Source organism: Electrophorus electricus, chromosome 14 (assembly GCF_041902795.1).
Source record: "Electrophorus electricus isolate QZ-2024a chromosome 14, ASM4190279v1, whole genome shotgun sequence".
NCBI classification, from domain to species: Eukaryota; Metazoa; Chordata; class Actinopteri; order Gymnotiformes; family Gymnotidae; genus Electrophorus; species Electrophorus electricus.
Window position 1 is genome coordinate 4172501 of NC_137510.1, and position 19824 is coordinate 4192324.

Below are 19824 nucleotides of genomic sequence, written 5' to 3' on the forward strand. Positions count from 1 at the left end.
TCACCCTCTCTCTCCATTAGCTAATGTTACTGATCTCTCTCTTTCTCACCCTCTCTCTCCATTAGCTAATGTTACTGATCTCTCTCTTACACACCCTCTCTCTCTCCATTAGCTAATGTTACTGATCTCTCTCTTACACACCCTCTCTCTCCATTAGCTAATGTTACTGATCTCTCTCTTTCTCACCCTCTCTCTCCATTAGCTAATGTTACTGATCTCTCTCTTACACACCCTCTCTCTCTCCATTAGCTAATGTTACAGCTCTGTCACAGCTACACTGCTTGAAGCCTGAAAATATTCAAAATAAATGTACTGGATAGTGAATCACTCTGGTGATTCCACCTTTTCCACTTCACCTTTCCCACGTTCTTCTTTTGAAGTTTGAGTCTTGGAAATTATTCTTTAATATTCATTTGGATTGAGGGAGCAAACACTCAATGTCAGATTCTAATAAAAATAACGTTAACCATTTGCACAAGTAGCTATGCACAGCGTGCTAACCTGACCGACCCAGTTGTATTCTAATGTTAGCCTCAGCTAGCTTGCTGGGTTCCCTGCTTGCTAATAACATATTTGAAGAGTTGGGTCTCTATGACTGACATATTTATCTGTTAGGACAAAATTGTGCAGAAGTGTTGATGATACGCATTCATGAACTCCGGACTGATTCCACTAGTTTAACTACAGTCTTCTGGGCACAAATAAGCAAATGTATGGGAGACACTGTACATGTGTGTAAGCAGTGTTTCCCATCCTGTACACCTGTCTGATGACTGATCCTGACGTCCTTGCTGTAAGTGGACTGAGAGAGGCTGTCGCACCTGCCTAGAATTCGAACATTCCTCCCCATTGTCATGGAGACAGGTGATGCCCAATTAGAGACCCTTACAAGAGGCTGGAGGTAATAAGATAGACCTCCCAGTAGAACAGATAGACCTCCCAGCAGGGCAGAGGCTGTGTGACTTTACTGGGATAAATGTGCACATTTGAGGGGTTTTGGGGGCTTGTTATTTACATGTCTATATCATTCAGCACTGTTGCCATGGTGCAATACACATGTCTGGTTTGGAGGTACGAGGACTTTTGTAAATGCAAGATATCGATAGGCATGGTATTGATAATATTGTTGTTTAGTTTTAAACAATTGATCAAGCTAAGTTTCATCAAACTTACCCACACTAAAGCACCAAACACTTGTTTAACGATAGCCCATATATGCATTAATTTGTACTTTTTTTTTTAACGTTTTTTTTTTTTATATAGTGTGTATATTCCCAAAATAATGAACTGAAGATTTAGTCACTGACAAATCTTGAAATGAAAAAAAAAATTTGTAAGATGTGTAACCGGCAGAAACTCCTTGAACGCAACCAAAAAAAAAGATATTTATATGTTCTTAATCGGACACAGTGGTACAGCAGTGAGAGGGCAAGCGGTTGGTGTGAAAGCTCTCCGTGAAGTTAGGTGGCTAAGGAACCGTGTCCAGCGACCTCTCCTGACCAATAGAATCACTCCAGCCTCCGTTAAAGCACAAGACCATGTGTGCAAACCACACCGCCAACAAACATGATATAAGCCTGCGTGTAATTATAGGCAGGAAAGGTCAAAGGTCGTAGCACCACTAGATCCACTGGAGTTGTTACACCTGCCCTGCACCTTTTACCCCGACAGGTGAAACCAGTAGCCCAAAGCCGAATCACCGTGGCTGCCAGGTTCCTGAAGCCAATTAAGGAACCCTGTGCCATTTTGTGAGTACTTTGTGTTGTGCTGGTTTAGAGGTGTGGTTGTGTAGCCACAGTTGTGTTGTAACACTCTCTTTATTGTGGTAGAAAATGTTTGTATATATCCCACATATTGTATTAAACAGAATGAGTTCGATTTGTGTGTGTGTGTGTGTGTGTGTGTGTGTGTGTGTGTGTGTGTGTGTGTGTGTGTGTGTGTGTGTGTGTGTGTGTGTGTGTTTGTGTGTGTGTGTGTCTCCCTCTGGGCCTGTCTGCATTGTCGTCAGCGTTCTGGCAAATGGAGACGTGTTGAATCCAGCTGTGAGGTTTTTGGTTCCAAACCGTTTGCAGGGTCAATTGGAGCGCATTCTGGAGATGATCACTGAGAAAATGGGCCTGAGAGTTATGGGAGGGGTACGCAGGTACACACTTCCCTGATTCACCTACAGTTGGCACCATCTTACACATACACCCAATGTGTTTTATAGCTACGTGCCATGCGAATCAATATTTATCTGTTTACATGTATGTTAATAAAATAGTCTGACAGTGAAAAACCGGATGTTACAAAACGATTCAGACAGCACCGAACAAAAACCTGTAAGCTCAGTGTAATATCTGTGTTAAAATGCTACTTTACCACTATGGAAGGAGCTGCCCGATATGAGGAACTGACAGAGGAATTAGACATATGTTTCCCCCTGTTTTCCCCAGTCGGGAAGAATAAAGGAATCAAAGATGAAAAACATCCCGTTTACAGTTCCGTATGTTTCTCTATTTTTTTCCTCATACATATGTGCAAAAAAAAAAAAAAATTAATCATCTGAGACACACAAAAAGGGGGAAGCAAGCTTTTGGCAGCGTGCGAATGTGTGCCGTGGCGACTCTGGAAACGTGACGCTCCGTGACGCTCCCCTTTGTGTTCACCTGCTGAGCTCTCCCACTTCCCGCAGCCTGCACACATTTGATGGCGTTCCCATCACAGATGGGAAGGAACTGGAACAAGGCCAGTTTTACGTGGCAGTCGGCAGGAACAAGTTCAAGAGGCTTCCCTACTCAGACCTGCTTTTCACGAGACCGATGGGCATGAGGAGAGTCATCAGGTGAGGCCAAACTGGAGACAACGTGGGGAAAGGAAGCATTGTCTCAATTTTGTCTCAACGTCGTCTCAGACACGACTCAGTAGAGAGTGCTCCTTCACGCAGAGGACCGGACATAGTGTCTGTTATCTTCTGTTGCTCTTCAAGTTAGCAATGGGCACAACACAACACAGTTTTGTATTATTTCAGATCCAAAGAAGCTTCACTTCCACCAATTTATGGCATTAGAAGACAAACTGGAGATGTAAGTAGACCTCAAAGAGACATTATCAAAGCAGTAAACAGTGATTTATTGACGTTCAGTATTAACTGGTATCCACACCTGTGTATTTCTACATTAGAAGCTATTCAATATTTGGTTGATACATTGCAAGTGTTTTGTTCGGACAGATATTAACTTATTAAAGAATCTAACATCTATTGGTTTCATATTTTCATTATCCTACAGTTAGCGGTGTTTCCACTTAGCCATATCGTGTCAATAATGCCTTAACAAGGAGTCTAGTCTGTGTATTATCCTGTTACTTGGTCCACAATGTTCTGAAATAAAACTCCTTTGTTTCATTGTAGAAAAACATCAGTACTGTCAGCCAAAGTCAGCACTTGCTCTTTGGTCATGAGCAGACGCCTCACAGCTTTGTCTCGAGAGAAATGTCCTTTCCCTTCTGCTGTAGGTGGAGAACCACCTCAGTAAGTCCATGGTGGGATGTGGAGAAGTCAAGGCCAGCCCGCCAGCAGAGGGCACCAAGGTGGGCATGTCCTCCTTGATTCGGGAGATCTCCCAGGCCAGGCTGGTGACCTTGCGGAAGAAGCGCAGCGGCTTGACCGTGTCCCTCAGCGCCCAGGACAGCGACTGGAGTAAGACCAGAAGACACAAAGCACACTGGGATTTGTAGGAGTTAGGTTACCTCAGGACTGACATCATCATGTTGACACGCCACCGTGTTTGTCTCTCTTCCGCTCTCACTCTCCCTTTCCAACCTCTCTCTCTCACTCTCTCACTCTCTCTCTCTCACTATCTCACTCTCTCACTCTATATCACTCTCACTCTCTTACTTTCTCATTCTCCCTTTCCAGCCTCTCACTCTCTCTCTCTCTCATTCTGCCCCTCCTTCTCACCCTTTCTTTCTCTCACTCTCTCTCACTCCCTCACTCTCTCTCACTCTCACTCACTCTCACTCACTCTCTCACTCTCTCTCACTCTGTCCCGCCTTCTCACCTTTTCTTTCTCTCTATCTACTCCTTCATCTTTCTCTGTCTCCTTTATTTTTCATTTAAGCTTTCTCCCCTTCTCACTCCATCCCTGCTTTATGATGTAGTTCTTTGAAAGTCCCCAAGATGGCGCTGTTGCTTTATGAGCTGCAGAGCTGGCGGTGTCATTGGGTACACAGTGGCGTGAACAGCATTACATCATCCTCTGCCTGTCTCTGTTCTCATCATCACACTTTCTTAGACGACCCCCACCCCCAGTCTTACATACACATCCGCATACACGCACACATCCACGCATGCACACACACACACACACACATTCGCAGTCTGAGGTGTGACAGACCCGTGCCATGTCTGTCTGACTGCACCCCCCCCCCAGATCTTCTCTCTGAAATGACATTTCAGAACTGAAGGAAACTGTACACTAGCACTGCTCATGTAAGCTCCACTTCCACAGCAAGCTTTAGAGGGTACTGGCCATTTGAGAGGGGTTTCGAGGGTACCGGCCATAGCAGACTCAACCATGCTGCTATATAACAAAAACAACAAAAATGTGGAGAAGAATATTGTGTGTGTGTGTGTGTGTGTGTGTGTGTGTGTGTTCATTAACACTCTGCATGGCTGATGATAGAGGGACTTTATTAACATCTCCATGGCAATGAAGGGGACCCTTGTAAACGTTCACCTACTGCTGACGATTCCACACACTTTAAGAGAATTGGATATCTTTAGCAGATTGTGACTTAGACCTGGTTTTACACACACAAAGACGCACACACATACAGAGGCACACATTTACAGACGCACACATTTACAGACGCACACATTTACAGACGCACACATGTATAGATGTACACATTTATAGATGCACACACATACAGACATACACATTTACAGAAACACACACCAACAGGCGCACACATTTACGGAAACACACACCCACAGGTGCACACATTTACGGAAACACACACCTACAGGCGCACACACTTACAGACCCACACATATGCAGACACACACATTCACAGAAGCAAATTTGCTGCAGGTGTGTTTAACTGCACTGGTGGCCTCATTTTCTCTAAGGAAATCTTTAAACCCAGCAGATACGCATACTATATCAAATAACAAAATAAGCCCTGCTGATTCAGCATTGTTTGGTTTCAAAGACACTTTGCACAGGGAGACATCTTTGGTTTTTGCAGCTGCTTTAGGTAACATTCCTGATGTTACCTAAAGAAAAGCTGTTTTTGTCCATCTGGAGGTTGTTGGCTAATGTGAGTTTATTTAGGACCCCAGTTCCACCCTTGATAGCCTGTAACAGTGAGCCCAGCAACAACGTTTAGAGCAAACGGAGTCTCGGGTTAGATTACTCACTGAACCCAATTTTCCCTCTAAGACTTAACTCAGCATGCAGAAAACAAATTACACTAGTTTATACAAAGAGCAGTTTACAGACATACAGACCGTATAAACAGATACTGCGTGGTCAGCAATGTAAAAATGTAACTGACCAATTCATTGGTAACCGATCGCTGATATTATAGCGGTAGCAGAGCTTCAGAGGCTTCAGGTTTCATGCCTTTTTGGGTTGCCTTCATTCCGTCGCATGTCTGATAAAGCCCGTACTGGCATGACAGGATGTCAGATGTGTGACCCATGTTTGTCAGCAGCTCGCCGCTTGCCGCTCGCATTTCCGGAGGTTCCTTAGCTTTCTACACACCCGTTGTCAAGTTGTAAATTAATTCAGGTTTAATTAATTAACTTTGCGCCATGCGGCGTCGCAGAGGCCCAGGAGCTGGTGTCGGGATCTGACATGCAGGACGGCTCGTGCTCGTGCTATTTGTGTTATTCAAATGGTTTTGCAGAGGAAATTGCAACGGTTAAGGAAGGTGCGTAACAGATGGATAAACTGTTCACCCAGCCACATCAAAAGATGGAGTCAGGGAGATGACGGAAATTGTGTGTACGTGCGTGCGTGCGTGTGTGTGTGTGGGTGGGTGTGTGTGTGTGTGTGTGTGTGCGTGCGTGCGTGCGTATGTGTGTGTGTGTGTGAGTGTGTGTGTGAGTGTGTGTGTGTGTGTGTGTGTGTGTGTGTGTGTGTGTGTGTGTGAGGGATTCAGAGACAGAGCAAAGAAGAAAAATAGACAGAGAAAGAGATGGAAGGAGAGATCAGGAGGAAATTGGAATTGCACTCGCTTGGGTAATGGCAGGGAAGATCAGAAGGGTGAAGGGACTTTTCCGCCTCTTTTTGCAGTTTTTTCTGGTGACAATCTGTAATAGTGTGATAATGTTCAAATAGGCCATTAAGGACTCACTGGTCTCACAGTACTGATCAGAACCCATCACCTCTGTGTGTGTGTGTGTGTGTGTGTGTGTGTGTGTGTGTCCTACAGAGTGATAGGCTCTGGTGCAGTCTGACTTTTTAATTAGATGGTAGCTTAATATAACAGTGGACCTGAAAGATGAGGGAGAAAGAGAGATAGAAAGAGAGAAAGAGAGGAAGAGAGAGGGAGAGGGAGAGAGAGAGAGGAAGAGAGAGGGAGAGAAAGAGAGGGAGAGAAAGAGAGGAAGAGAGAGGGAGAGAAAGAGAGGAAGAGAGAGGGAGAGAGAGAGAGGAAGAGAAAGCAAGAAGCATACACCCATTTGTAATATTTTCACTTTTGCTTTTCCTTTTGGTCTCCCTGGTTGTCTTCTCTTCTGCGTAGTTTTGGTCAGATGTTTGAAACTGCAGCACTAACTGGCCTGGGTCCAACCTGCCTCATCAGTCAGTAGAAACCTGCCTTCCGTTACCACCAGCCTGACTTCACCGCCATGGAACTGCACACTAAATACAGTGTAGTCGGATGCAGAACCGAGGGTTGTTAGCCCCACAGACCCGTCCACCATTCACTCCAAAAAAAACCCCCAAAACTTGCCAGTTGCTAAGAACGGTAGGTTGTCACGTAACCAATGACATCATTTCCCTCTGTGTGTCAAAAATATTAGCACTTAGTACAGTAGTTTGGGTGTAATGATTAGCCATCCATAGTTATAGATAAGCTTTCTGCTTCACAGATTAAACATATATAAGATTAAAAAGCAAGAACTCTGATACCCAGATCCACTTAATTGGCCCAGTAGGCTACCTCATCTGGTGCTGGAGCTAAGACTAACCATCAGAACCGCCCTGTCAATCATCCTCCGTGTTAGAACCGCCCTGTCAGTCATCCTCCGTGTTAGAACCGCCCTGTCAGTCATCCTCCGTGTTAGAACCGCCCTGTCAGTCATCTTCTGTGTTAGAACCAACCTGTCAATCATCCTCCGTGTTAGAACCGCCCTGTCAGTCATCCTCCGTGTTAGAACCGCCCTGTCAGTCATCTTCTGTGTTAGAACCACCCTGTCAATCATCCTCCGTGTTAGAACCGCCCTGTCAGTCATCTTCTGTGTTAGAACCACCCTGTCAATCATCCTCCGTGTTAGAACCGCCCTGTCAGTCATCCTCCGTGTTAGAACCGCCCTGTCAGTCATCTTCTGTGTTAGAACCGCCCTGTCAATCATCCTCCGTGTTAGAACCGCCCAGTCAGTCATCCTCCGTGTTAGAACCGCCCAGTCAGTCATGTTCAGTGTTAGAACCGCCCAGTCAGTCATCCTCCGTGTTAGAACCGCCCAGTCAGTCATCCTGCGTGTTAGAACCGTCCAGTCAGTCATGTTCTGTGTTAAACACGCCCGTCATGTTAACCAAGACCAAACGTTAATGAAGATTAGATGACATTACAATAATAAGATCAATCTATGCAGTTCTGACCAGACCGCTTATTAGAAATGTGTGCATTCTGAATATGGCTTTTCTCTAGTGATCATTAGCTACCTGTAATTGGACGTATTCTGTTAGAAAAGCTCTCCTCAGAGACACGGCCTGCACGCTAGGTTAGAGCCAACATGGAGAATATGGAAAGCCGTTGCTAGGGCGTTACTAGGTAATTGCCAATTCAGTTTAACTACCAGCCGGCAACAGGGCTCTTATAGGAGGCCTCCATTTGGCTCTGGCAAATCAAGACCAAGGAAGCATGCCCGAGGACAGAAGATGTGCACTGATTACCCTCCTATTCCCGTGCAAGCTGTGTGGGGTGATTATTTACTTATTTATTTATTTTTTACACAAGCGGACTGGAGTGATTTTGACTCAAACCCCCCCCCCCAAAAAAAAAAATTTTTTAAAAACAGCCACTCAGTCCTCTATTGACGTTGCTGTTCATATTTCTTAGAAGAGTTAAATTGCTTTTCTTCAGCACATGGGGCAACATCCCAGCCAGGGCGCAGAGTGTCCCAATTACGTCTCATTTGTTTCTGTTGCTCTCGGCAGCTGCCATGGATTGGAGGGTCTGTACTACATATGCCGACATGAGACACTCGTGCACTATGACGTCGCCTGAATAAGGGGGTTGAATAAGGGGGATAGATCAGTAGGCAGAGCTGACAGTCCTCCACGTAGGCTACGCCAAAGCTGTGTACTGGTAAAGTTTGGAAACTGTTCGTAGGGCAAATCAAGACCTTCTTCTGTCAACTCTGGAGAGCAGACTTAAAAAAATGCAAGATGGTTTTTTTCCCCCTCACAAAACTCTAGTTATATTGAAGGCTCTCATAAGCACCACAGTGCGTCACACTATATCACCATGTGTAGTGCCTCAGTACGTGATATAAAGACCATGTCAAGAGTGCCTTTTATTTGTCGGGTGCCTTGGTGTACTCTTATACCATTCAGATTTGTTGCGCTTCAGATGCCAGACTTTGCAGTCACGAGTGTCTTGCAAATTTGTCTTTTTTTCTTGTTTTTTAATTTCAGAAAGACGCCGTAATTGTTCAGCCCTCATTTCAGACCAGTATGAAAAGCGCTGATCTAGCTAAGGGCAGTGAAGTGTTTTACCATGGCCTTGCGCACAGGCGAGGAGAAGCAAAATTCTCCCTGCTGTGAACACAAACCTTTTTATTCCCTGCACATATAAGATTTAAATCAATTTGCTGAACGGCATCGCACAAAGATGCGTATGGCTTTTCCCATAGTGTAATTTGAACACAACAGCAGCAGATAACGAGGGACGAGCCAGGGTTAGCCATCATAATTGCTGCTCCAGTGGCATTCCAGGGTTTTTGTTTGCATCGAGTACACTTTCCACTGCTGGGAAGGAGTCCCGCCAAACACGTGACATCGTTTATACGTTGAGTGTGTTTAATGATTAACTGTGTCCTTGTGGGGCTCATGGTGATTTGGAGTGAATAACCGCAGGCCTAGTTTGTCGTACATTCTTGGACATCCTTGTCTTTGACAAGGCGATACATGGCCTATTTCACCATTTGTAAAACTTTAAACGCATCTGAAAAGAACGTGAGATTCCGAAGGAACCGTCAAATATCCTACACAAAGCAATACGCATTGCAGAGGTCAAAGGGTAAGCTGCTACAAAAGACTACGGAAACCTTGGTGTTTTGTGGCATGTAATTATTAGAATATTATTAATGGCTAGATTGTTGATCCAGTCGGTTTTATAAACAGACAAAATAAAAGGTTGCCTCTTTTGCTCTGTGGGGGCGTCACGCTAATAAGCGCAGAAAAGGTGTGTCTTTTGGCCGAGACTACATATTTCCTACCGTAGACCGTAGTATCCAGTTGACATGAAGCGCCAACTTATTTCGAACAAAACTGATTATTCAATTTTAGCATTCATCCGGCCCTTTTTGAAATGTATGTTTGGGATCCTTTTAAGGGGCTTTACTGGATTAAGAGAAACAAATAATAATATTTTGTCTTAACTGGCTAACTTGCGTGATGCGTAGCCTAGGGAAAAAGTGTACACATTTCATAAAGTGGTACCCACTTGCTTTTTCGGTTTGCAGACAATTGACTTTGTAATTTCGAAGTTTTTTGAGCTGGTCTTGCGAGCTTGGCTCAGGGATGTCAGATAATGAAATTTACTGAATCTTTGAATTATGACGATGATGTCAGATGATCACACTGCAATCTCATGGCAGTATATTAAATCATATGATATTTTTGATTGGATTTGCATTTTTGGGTTTTAAACTACTCTTCTTACAGCCTTTTGATGAAAGATTGCAGTGAGACACTTCGCAGCACACCCAGGCTCAAAGCTAAATCAAAGAATTGGTTATTTCCGTGCATTTATGTGCCGTTATAAAAGATTAGTAAAATGATTCCACATCATAATAAGATAATTATTTCATGTTATTATACATTTTCAGTGTGAGTTTCATTTTATTTTTTATTTTTAATCTTTACACAATGCCTTCTGCTTTCTCAGGCTCCAGTCGCTCAAACTAACTTACCTTTCAAATTAGAGACAGTGGTGGTCATTGTATTGGACATATATATATATATATACATATATGTGTGTGTGTGTGTGTGTGTGTGTGTGTGTGTGTGTGTGCGCGTGCGTGCGTGTGTGTGTACGTATATAAAAATTCCCCACTCGCCCACTTCCAGGCGAGTGGGGTCTTTCTCCTTCATACTCGGGTCCTCTTCCAGAGACCTGGGAGCTTGAGGGTCTTGTGTAGTATCTTAGCTGTTCCCAGGACCTTACTCTTCTGGACGGAGATCTCAGATGTTGTTCCTGGGATCTGTTGGTGCCATTGTCCTTGTTTGGGGGTCTAAGCCCCTAGTGCTCTGATTACCACGGGAACCACAGTTAGCTTCACCCTCCACATCTTTTCTATCTCTTCCTTCAGCCTTGATATTTCTCAAGCTTCTCGTGTTCCATTTCCTGATGTTGCTCTTACTCAGTATTGCCATATCTATCACTATGGGCCTCTGCTGTTTGTCCACCACTACTATGTATGGTAGGTTAGCCATTACCATCTTGTCTGTCTGTATCTGGAAGTTCCACAGGATCTTAGCATGGTAATTTCCCACCACCTTTGAAGGTTTGTCCCACTTAGATTTTGGAACTTCCAGCCCGTTCTCAGCTTAGATGTTTCTGCACACTACGCCAGCCATTTGGTTAGCATCTTGCATGCTGCTGTGATGTGCTGGATTGTCTCAGGGGTGTCTTTACACAGCCTGCATCTGGGGTCCCGCCTGGTGCGGTGGATCCAGCCTCTATTGATCTTGTAATCAGCGCTTGTTCCTGTGCTACCATGATTAGTGCCTCTGTGCTTTCTTTCAATCCAGCCTTTTCCAGCCATTGGTAGAGAGAGAGAGGGAGAGAGAGAGTCCTTCGTAGTATCTTAGCTGATCCCAGGTCTGCATTCTTGTGGACCGAGATCTCAGATGTTGTTCCCAGTACGTGTTGGAGCCATTCTCCCAGTGGGAACCACAGTTTTCCTCACCCCACACATGTTTTCTATCTCTTCCTTCTTCCCATGGTATTGGTGTGTGTGTATATATATATATATATATTCAAAATGGAAGTAAAGTGCACGATTTCTTTGGAAACAATTTTTGAATATATCTACATCTCTTACTACAGTACACTGCAGTTACTCACCACACACCTGTTCTCTGCTATGTTTAGTGTTTATGTTACTCCAGTTATGTTTAGCAGTCCACGGTTGTGATAGTCTGTTCTATGTTCTATGTAATGACAAAGCTGCTGTGTGCATGCAGGCCAGTGCAAACAAGCAAACAAGTAAACAAGCATTAGCTACAGTGTGGGTCGTATGTGATTCAGCGTGATAGGGAGGCAGATTTGAAAAGGTCATCAGAAAGCCCAGTGGTTCGGTTGACATCCCATAAGTTCATTTCAGTAGTATGAGGTTTAGCCACAGACTTTGTAGTGGCGTTCCTTACGTTACAGATTAGTGAGGAGGAGATGGACTACGGTGATAAACCGAATGTGCTGTGTGACTTCAGACACAGTTCGTGCTTGTGCACAGATGTCATCGGCATTTCGTCATCCTGGTGATGACTGGTATTGTCGAAGACGTTTGGTGAGAGTTGCACCAGTGACATTTTGATTCAGATCATTTTGATTCAGATCGCATGCACACATTATCATATTCATGCAGTTCCATATCAGAGCTTCTCCTCTCCAAGCAAAGCGAGAAGGAGAAGTAATTGATTCCCAGTGGTTTCGTGAGATTCCATATGTATACGCTATACGTGAAAGAACACCTTAAAATGACGCACTGCAGAAATGTTCAGTCCGAGGTGACACTTCCAGGCAGACATCTTCACCATGTGACAACCCAAGCTCAAAAAGCCATCAGTTCCAACAGGAAGAATTTCTGTTTGTACCGGAGTGTAGATGCAGTTAAACGGCTTGAGGCCTCGGGGTGCTGTTGCCTTATTAAAATAATTAAAATAATTAATAAAATACCGCAAGTTGCTCCGTGTAAATGCTTGGGCCTTCTCCTCTGCAGACTAAGGGCAGTAGGAAACACTGTCTGTGTGTACAGCTGCTGATCAGGACTTTGCTGGAGGCCTGCATGCCCATCTGTGATCATCCGTGTGAGGTTTAACCTCTCTACTGCACTTTAAGATGTGTCTGGGGTACAGTCAGCTGTGTCTGGGGTACAGTTTGCTGTGTTTTGAGTGCAGTCAGCTATATGTGGAGAGACAAATCTGATCTAAGATCAGAGGCCTCCACAGAGGTGAAAAAAACCACTAATCCCGAAATGGGGGGGTTGGTTAAAATAGGATTAATTAATTCATTAATTCATTCATTCCTATAATCTTTCTTTCTTGCCACGATTACCACTGATGTTTTGTTTATCCATCGTCGTCTATACGTATTTGTCTACACTGAAAGTCCTCACGCTTAGGTCTTAGTGAAACTCGAGTCATTTTGCTCATGTCGGGTGGGCGAATACAGCGCGTGCCATTTAGCCACGAACGCTTCTGCGCGTCTCGCGGAGTATGGAATGACTTCGGTGTGTAAATCGAGTTCAGTCTGGCGGCGCGGGCTGTGGTTGCCTTTGAGTTAATGCAGGCTGTGAAAACAGACGCTCATCTCTTCAGTCAGCTTTCTTACTCTTCGTCTCCCCCGCGTCCCCCCACTTCCCGCCTTTAATGAAAGCGGGCTTTAAAATGTTGCGTTTAATTTGATTTAGCATTTTTATGAGGCGGGACTCGCTCTCGATCACATTAAAATGTTTATAGTCGCATTAGCTGACTTGCTTACACTCACGGCTGCGGACTGCCGTTAATAAATGTGCACGATTTCCATAAAATATTCAAAGAAGCCCATTACTGCTTCAGCATTTCATCTGCAGTGCCAAACTTCAATCATTTTTGCATTTGAAATGCATTAGGCATCTGGACAAAAACGCCATAATCTGCAAAGCAATATTTTTTTATATCTGCTAGTTGAGGCGACGGCTAACGTATACGAGCTACATTTATCCTACTGCTTCATTATTAAAAGTATATTGATTTCTCGCACATAATTTGGATTTATAACTCGTTATGTATTTAAAACACTCATGTAATTTTCTTGTTTACTAGACCATACAATGGTGGCTGTATAAATCTTAAGGAAATGCTTTTTCAACACCTCTGTAGGCTGTGGGCATTATTATTATTATTATTATTATTATTATTATTATTATAATAAGTATTCAGCAAGAGATCCCATTTGCACTGTTCTTTAATAAGCATGTGATTGATACTATGGGATCAGTGCATACAGAAGCTTCAGTGTTGTTGGTGAGGCCTTTCTGTGTCAGTGAATAGTTGTCAGAATGATCTGTCGCTTCTTCAGGTAAGGGGTTATTAGTATCTGGTTATTAGTACCAGTTGTCTAGTTTACAACCTGTTCTGACCACAGTGCAGGTACGTTCTGGATTACTTGTGTGGAGGTAATTAATACATTTATATTTATGGCATTTATGGCATTATTGCATATGGCATTTAGCTAATGAATAAAAGCCTTCATACGTATACACAAACATGCTATGTGCAAGTATGTATGGTTAGGTAAAATACCAGAAGCTGTAGGAACAGGAAACAAGACTGGGTCCTTATTAAAGAAATCAACCTTCTTCCTTCCTTGGACTCACTTGTACCGTCATGTTTCAGACAGCATTATATCTCAGACAGCATTATGTCTCAGACAGCAATATATCTCAGAGTAGCGTTATGTCTCAGGGAGCATTATATCTCAGACAGTGTTATGTCTCAGGGAGCATTATGTCTCAGAGAGCCTCATGTAACTGAGAGCATCATGTCTCAGAGAGCATCATGTCTCAGAGAGCATTATCTCTCAGACAGTGTTATGTCTCAGACAGCATTATATCTCAGCATTATATCTCAGACAGCATTATGTCTCAAGGAGCATTATATCTCAGGCAGCATTATGTCTCAGGGAGCATTATATCTCAGACAGCAATATGTCTCAGGGAGCATTATGTCTCAGAGAGGCTCATGTATCTGAGAGCATCATGTCTCAGAGAACCTCAGGTATCTGAGAGCATCATGTATCTGAGAGCGTTATATCTCAAACAGCATTATGTCTCAGAGAGCGTCATGTCTCAGGGAGCACCATGTATCTCACAGAGTTATGTCTCCAACAGAGATTATGTTTGAGATTATGTCTCAGAGAGGCTCATGTATCTGAGAGCATCATCAGCGTTATGTCTCAGAGAGCGTCATGTCTCAGACAGCATTATGTCTCAGACAGCAATATATCTCAGAGTAGCGTTATGTCTCAGGGAGCATTATATCTCAGACAGAGCATCATGTCTCAGAGAGTGTTATGTCTCAGAGAGCGTTATGTCTCACAGAGCCTCATGTATCTGAGAGCATCATGTCTCAGGGAGAATCATGTCTCAGACGGTATCATGTCTCAAAGAGCGTTATGTCTCAGAGAGCCTCATGTATCTGAGAGCATCATGTCTCAGGGAGAATCATGTCTCAGACGGTATTATGTCTCAAAGAGCGTTATGTCTCAGAGAGCATCATGTATCTGAGGGCAACAGGTATCTGAGAGAGTTATGTCTCCGACAGCATTATGTCTCTGAGAGCGTTATAACTCAGGGAACATTATGTCTCAGGGAGCATTATGTGTCAGATAGTGTTATGTCTCCGAGAGCGTTATGTCTCAGAGAGTGTTATGTCTCAGAGAGCGTCATGTCTCAGACAGCGTGATGTCTCAGAGAGCGTTATGTCTCAGAGAGCGATATATGTCAGACAGTGCTATGTCTCAGAGAGCATTATATCTCAGACAGCGTTATGTCTGAGACCGTTATATCTCAGACAACATTATGTCTCAGAGAGCGTTATATCTCAGACAGCGTTATGTCTTAGAGAGCGTCATGTCTCAGGGAGCATCATGTATCTGAGAGCATTATGTCTCAGACAGCAATATGTCTTGGAGAGCCTCATGTATCTGAGAGCATCATTTCTCAGAGAGCGTTATTTCTCGGAGAGCGTTATGTCTCAGAGAGGATCATGTATCTGAGAGCATGTATCTGAGAGCATCATGTCTCAGAGAGCATCATGTCTCAGAGAGCGTTATGTCTCAGAGAGCCTCATGTATATGAGATCGTCATGTATCTGAACGCATCATGTCTCAGGGAGCATTATGTCTCAGAGAGCGTTATGTCTCAGGGAACATTATGTCTTAGGGAGCATTATGTGTCAGACAGCATTATGTCACAGAGAGTGTTATGTCTCAGTGAGCCTTTTTCTGGGTCAAGCTTGGTGATTATACCCAGTAAAAGACTTGGACCTTGCATGCCTTATTCATGAATATTCATGAATGTTTGCATTTAAATGCATGTATAAATGTAGATTTAAAACACTCAGCATTTTGGCGAAAACTATGCCTGTCACTGAGGTGAAATAAGGTATGAGGCTCCAGTGCAGACAAATAACCTGCCATGTTAACAGGTAAACTCAACTGTAAAAAGGCGTAGGGTTATGGCTCAAGATCAGGGTCAAGGTTAATGTTAACAGGTAAATTTGACTATAAAGAGGATAGGCTTAGAGTGAGAATCAGGAGTAGGGTTAACAGGTCAACCTGACTGTAGAAAGGTCAGGGTTAGGGTCAGGGGCAGGGTTAACTTGACTGTAGAAAGGCATGGTCATGTATGTGCAGCTCCACACAGGTGGACCTAATAAAATGGCCACTATAAGCTACAACTAATTAGTGCTTATGTTGACTAAAATGCATTTCAGTTGTTTATATTTTTAATAAAATCTTTGACAATTATATGAATACACTTAAAATGGAAGGTGTAATGTAAAATGACCACTGATAAATGATGAGCAAATGATGACATTAAACCAGTAGACTTAGTTCACTCTCCATCATATGCCATGACAGGCTGTAGTTGCAATTCTGTTCAGAGGGTGTCAGTATTGTATCACTCCTGTAAAGCCTCTAAAGCCATTAAGTGTTTCCCTTCATCATTTGGTCTTCACCAGACGACCAGAAGGCAGAGGAGGAGGAGGCCAAGCCCCCAGAGGTGGAGCCTTCAGCTGATGGACAGGTAGGTCTCCTGACCCTCTGATCTCTTAGCATAGCAGAGACTGTAAGAGCAGTTACTGTGGGGAAAGCGTCGTAATCTTCATGAACAGATGCCTGAATGCTAGACATGTATACGCACATACTGTGTATACGATTAGCTTAGCCTGTTTGTTCCACCTTTAGACATTCATTGCATGTTGTTTTGTTGTTTAAAGGGAAAAAAAAAATCACAAACATGGTATTACCCGTAGTAAGTAGCTTGGGCTACAAGGCTAATCAGAGAGCCTTGCCTCTCAGCCGCGCCTCCTAGCAGGGCCATGGCCTCAGTCACAGCTTACTCCAATGCACTAACACAACATTAGCAGGCTGAACTTCAGGGCCCATAGATCCAGGATTAAAGTGATGGAGCTTCTGGTTAACCAGAGAGCATGTAGATATGCTCACTTTACATGTACGTATAGGGAACACCTTGTAGGCGTGTGATAGCTGGTCCACTTGCCCTACATGTTCATCTACTGCCCACAGGGCCCCACAGTCGACTGGATTTTTTGGGGTGTCTGTCTACTCTAATCTAATGTCAACATTTCTGCCATGTTAAGAATGGTTCGCCACTCAGATAACACAGTGTGATCATAAACTGACCAGTGATGAGCAGGGTATGCGTGGTCTCCAATGAGCCACAGTCTGTAACTGTGTCTGTGTCTGTAACATAAATAAAATGCGTATATAAAAAGGTGGGCATTTAGCATAAGTGAAAATGAGAGGTTTCTAATAAACATTATGGACGAATGTATGCTGAAAGTTTGTCATTTTACGGTAGAGTTGCTAAAGTCAAGCACAGTCAGACATTCTTTGCAGGAACAGGCAGATGAGGATGAGGAGGCGGGGCCCGACGAAGAAGCCGCCACCCATGTCACTGAGGAGGCGGAGCCAGCGGGACAGGAGGCAGCGGAAGGACCCGAGGAGGGTGGAGAGGGCGCAGAGGACAATGGTACAGCAGGGGGCGACGAGGAGACGGCAGGGTAGGGGGAACACAGGCACCGAGGAAGACACAGGGAGATTAATGAGGGTGTTGTAAAGGGAGGGAGTGGACTAGGGAAATGAGGACTAGGGAAATGAGGACTAGGGAAATGAGGACTAGGGAAATGAGGACTAGGGAATGGGCTAGGGAAATGAGGACTAGGGAAATGAGGACTAGGGAATGGGCTAGGGAAATGAGGACTAGGGAGTGGACTACGGAAATGTGGACTAGGGAAATGAGGACTAGGGAATGGGCTAGGGAAATGAGGACTAGGGAGTGGACTAGGGAAATGAGGACTAGGGAGTGGACTAGGGAAATGGGGACTAGGGAGTGGACTAGGGAAATGTGGACTAGGGAGTGGACTACGGAAATGTGGACTAGGGAGTGGACTAGGGAAATGTGGACTAGGGAAATGAGGACTAGGGAATGGGCTAGGGAAATGAGGACTAGGAAAATGAGGACTAGGGAATGGGCTAGGGAAATGAGGACTAGGGAGTGGACTAGGGAAATGAGGACTAGGGAGTGGACTAGGGAAATGAGGACTAGGGAAATGAGGACTAGGGAGTGGACTAGGGAAATGTGGACTAGGGAAATGAGGACTAGGGAATGGGCTAGGGAAATGAGGACTAGGGAGTGGACTAGGGAAATGTGGACTAGGGAAATGAGGACTAGGGAATGGGCTAGGGAAATGAGGACTAGGGAGTGGACTAGGGAAATGAGGACTAGGGAGTGGACTAGGGAAATGGGGACTAGGGAGTGGACTAGGGAAATGTGGACTAGGGAGTGGACTACGGAAATGTGGACTAGGGAGTGGACTAGGGAAATGTGGACTAGGGAAATGAGGACTAGGGAATGGGCTAGGGAAATGAGGACTAGGGAAATGAGGACTAGGGAATGGGCTAGGGAAATGAGGACTAGGGAGTGGACTAGGGAAATGAGGACTAGGGAGTGGACTAGGGAAATGAGGACTAGGGAAATGAGGACTAGGGAGTGGACTAGGGAAATGTGGACTAGGGAAATGAGGACTAGGGAATGGGCTAGGGAAATGAGGACTAGGGAGTGGACTAGGGAAATGAGGACTAGGGAAATGAGGACTAGGGAGTGGACTAGGGAAATGAGGACTAGGGAAATGAGGACTAGGGAATGGGCTAGGGAAATGAGGACTAGGGAGTGGACTAGGGAAATGAGGACTAGGGAGTGGACTAGGGAAATGAGGACTAGGGAGTGGACTAGGGAAATGTGGACTAGGGAAATGAGGACTAGGGAGTGGACTAGGGAAATGAGGACTAGGGAAATGAGGACTAGGGAATGGGCTAGGGAAATGAGGACTAGGGAGTGGACTAGGGAAATGAGGACTAGGGAGTGGACTAGGGAAATGAGGACTAGGGAGTGGACTAGGGAAATGTGGACTAGGGAAATGAGGACTAGGGAGTGGACTAGGGAAATGTGGACTAGGGAAATGAGGACTAGGGAGTGGACTAGGGAAATGAAGACTAGGGAGTGGACTAGGGAAATGAGGACTAGGGAATGGGCTAGGGAAATGTGGACTAGGGAAATGTAGACTAGGGAAATGAGGACTAGGGAGTGGACTAGGGAAATGAGGACTAGGGAAATGAGGACTAGGGAGTGGACTAGGGAAAAGAGGACTAGGGAGTGGACAAAAGAAAGGAGGAGGAAAATAGTGGGAGAGAAATGGATAAAATATCAAGGAAGGAGAGAGATGGAGAAAGAGAGACACAGGGAAAATTCAAACGAGTGACTGATTCAGTTGATAATATTAACGATCTTATTCAGAAATTAGAAACAGCACAAATAAGTGAATAATACCTCCCAAGTTAGGATGCTATGTGAATGTCTGCTTGTAATATGTGGTACAGTAAGCCAGGTAGACTATACAATAATGCAATGGCTAAAACAGTCTGGATAGGCTACTGGACGCAGTGTGTGCTGGACATAGGCTGAAGTCATGCAGTGAGTGAAGGTGTTGGCTTGTGCCGTACGTCATATGTCTCAACTCATGTCTACTTTATTTTATACATATTCACACCCACTCATGATCTGTCACCTTTGTAACGGCACAAATCTGCACCTTCTACCTACCTTGGAAAGGTTACTGTATGTAAACCAGCAAAGCGCCTCATTCACATCGCTGTACCTCACCTAAAAATAGGTTATGCATTGCTGTTGCTTCATATATCAGTCACGATTATCTTTAATAAACAGAACCTGAAGCCTACAGAAGTGGCGTCGCATCGTTTCTGCCTCGTGGCGTTCTACAGTGGTTCTCGCATTCAGCTCTCGAGGAGCCCAGTAATTAGCGGAATAAGAGAATAAATACAGCCAGTGTTATCAAATACAAGCACTTCAGATCA

At 44.4% G+C, this 19824-nt stretch overlaps 1 protein-coding gene across 1 annotated transcript in view; it reads left to right on the plus strand.

The window, feature by feature from the left end:
• Positions 1-17599, plus strand: part of LOC113592230 (doublecortin domain-containing protein 2-like) — a 23379-nt gene extending 5780 nt beyond the window's left edge. Inside the window, exons 3-9 of the mRNA XM_035530769.2 lie at positions 1672-1748; positions 2009-2143; positions 2675-2824; positions 3011-3065; positions 3496-3679; positions 16389-16453; positions 17290-17599. Coding sequence (XP_035386662.2) covers positions 1672-1748; positions 2009-2143; positions 2675-2824; positions 3011-3065; positions 3496-3679; positions 16389-16453; positions 17290-17457 — 834 coding nt within the window. The 3' untranslated portion in view covers positions 17458-17599. The remainder of the gene's footprint in view (positions 1-1671; positions 1749-2008; positions 2144-2674; positions 2825-3010; positions 3066-3495; positions 3680-16388; positions 16454-17289) is intronic.
• The last annotated feature ends 2225 nt before the right edge of the window (positions 17600-19824 follow it).